Source organism: Athene cunicularia, assembly GCF_003259725.1.
Source record: "Athene cunicularia isolate RWA chromosome 3 unlocalized genomic scaffold, athCun1 chr3_part1, whole genome shotgun sequence".
Lineage (NCBI taxonomy): Eukaryota > Metazoa > Chordata > Aves > Strigiformes > Strigidae > Athene > Athene cunicularia.
Genome location: NW_020799097.1, coordinates 36177012 through 36179417, shown reverse-complemented (window position 1 = coordinate 36179417; position 2406 = coordinate 36177012). Strand labels below are relative to the sequence as shown.

General features: G+C 47.6%; 1 protein-coding gene across 1 annotated transcript in view; it reads right to left on the bottom strand.

The window, feature by feature from the left end:
* Positions 1–623: 623 nt before the first annotated feature.
* Positions 624–2406, bottom strand: part of LOC113477649 — a 14550-nt gene continuing 12767 nt past the window's right edge. The window contains exons 2-3 of the mRNA XM_026844089.1: positions 2281–2398; positions 624–2209 (exon numbers count right to left, since the gene is read on the bottom strand). Coding sequence (XP_026699890.1) covers positions 1658–2209; positions 2281–2398 — 670 coding nt within the window. The 3' untranslated portion in view covers positions 624–1657. The remainder of the gene's footprint in view (positions 2210–2280; positions 2399–2406) is intronic.

Below are 2406 nucleotides of genomic sequence, written 5' to 3'. Positions count from 1 at the left end.
AGTATAAGGTGACAACACTGGCTAATTAATGACACTAAAAAATAATCTTTTGCTGACTACCACACTGCAGATTTCCTTGGAGGCTGCTTTGATGCTATGCCTTTGAATGCCTTCCTCCTTCTGTGCTCTTTAAGTAGCAGACATGGGTCTCAGCTTTCTTAGAACCAGCACATCCTGCTGGGTGCACAAACATAGGAAACTAAGTGGGATGTGTTTGGAAGCCCTCAGATACAGACCTAATTTTAAAAGCATGTCCGCATGCTTGCAGGCTGAAAGTTAAACTAATGAGAATAGTTTGTCATAAACTTCATCACATTTTTTAAAGCCAAAGTCAAAGCACAGAAGTTACTCTGGTTAGATTGTTCATCTTCTCCCTGTTCTCCAAGCTCTGCAGCTCTGTTGTGGCTCTTCTCAAGGCTTAACTGCTTTGTAAAATTATCAAAGTACAATCATTTTGCCAATATAAAGGAATTAATTGCAATCAAGAAAAGTTATCTAATCTGAAATAGATGAAACAGTAAACCGGACTGTATATTTTATAAACAATAATTATTGGTGTCAATTGTTCAAAAAAGATTTTCATAGAATAAATAAACAATCATTTTAATAAAGAAGTCTATCTAGGCTATAACAAACACATTATTATGAATATATATTAATATTGCTAATATGTCTTGTTCCTTTTTGTTCTTTGGTAGACTTGTGGATCTTTACTCCTTGTGTTGGTGGCACTCCACTTAGTCCACATCTTGCCCAACATCATGTATGGCAGAGGAATGTGATCCTTTGTCATGATTCATTCAGTAGCCCATGCTGTTTCAAACATGTGGCCAAGGCAAATGGCCATATACCAATCTGAGGATTATGACTCATTCTTCTGGTTTCCTTTTGATTTAAATTATAATGTTAAAAAAACATTCTGAAGCTATGCTTTAGACAATGCCAACCACACGTCAAATAAACAATACGCCGCAGTGGTTTCACCTGAAGGAGGTACAGGAACCACAGGTAACATTATACTGTCTGCCTGCAATTTGGGAAGCAGGTTGGTGTTCACCTTGCCCTACCCAGCGACAGATCCATTTGAGAGCTCTCCCCAGACCTCCTGCCATGATTAGTGCCATCAGAATAAAATGTAATTCAAGTCAGTGAAATTCATGCAGAGTTTTGATCTGACTCTTCTCACGTGAGAGAAGTACCAGCTGTCCATACATCAGCATGAGGTAACCTTGCTTTGGCTTCAAATTTCAGGCAGCATTGGTATAAATTGGATTTCCCTGTCCGTCCAGGCCTCCAGGGGTTGAGATGGCTCCTCTTCCTTTCCCCAGGGCAGGTGATCCCTACTCCCAAATACCTGCTGGTTTCCAAGCTGCAGGCACAGCAGCTCTGCTTGCGGTGGAGTAACTAGCGATGGCCAGTGTGCCTCTCCCATCCGTAGGGCTGGGATTGCAGCAGCCAGGGTGGTCCGGGAGCAGAGCGGAGGGTGACTCAGCCAGGAGGAGGAGGGCGATCTCTGCTCACCACGACCAAGAAACACAGGTGCTAGTGCACTGGGGGAGGGAAAGGTAGATAGCATCTGATCTGCTGCCTGCCAGGAGGAAAGCTCACAACTCGGGTGGAGCAGCTCCCCTTCTGTCCCTCAGTGATCCAGAGGGTGTCATGCAGCCATCCACACTACACCTACACGGACCGTGGGAGAGGGAGATACAAGCTGGCAGGAGATGAGAGGCAGAGGGTGCGAGAAGCAGCTGGTGCACCCACACCAGCAGAAAGGGTTTGTTGGGGTTGAAACGTAGGGTGCAGAATGGATGAACTGGGACTGCACCTGTGGCCCTGCTGGCTTTTGCCATGGAAGCTCCTTCTCCTGCAGCCCGCAGCTACGGTCCAGGCAGGCGAACCTTTCTGCACCACGAAGTGACCATAAAGGCTTTGGTCCGGGAGGTGGAGGCGAGCGTGCAAAAAGCACCTCGGTGGCAGGGAAATGCCACCAACCACCACTGGTGGGGCAGAGAGATAGCGAGTTCCCGCTGCGACTGATGGTGTTACCGGTGCTGGGAGGAGAAGGGATTTTAGCAGAGGCTCCCCCGGGCAGGCAGCTACAATGCCAACTCCGCGGTAACACCAGCTTGAGGTAAAGTGAGCACCACTCACGCCGACGCCTCGGCCTGTCCGTCAAGGGGGAGTGAGAAACGAAGAAAAGCCCAAACTGCTAAAATGAGAAAAGGAAGTAAAGAAGTGAAGTTGACTAAAATATTTATTCCCCGCCTGGTAAAAGCATACCTGTTTGAAAATAAACGGCAAATTAAGACAACGAGCAGCTCTTTTCCACCCCGGATTCCCACTGAGGGAGGTGACGGGTCCCCACGGGAGCACCGGGAGCCGCCCCGCCGTCCTCCCCCTCCCGCC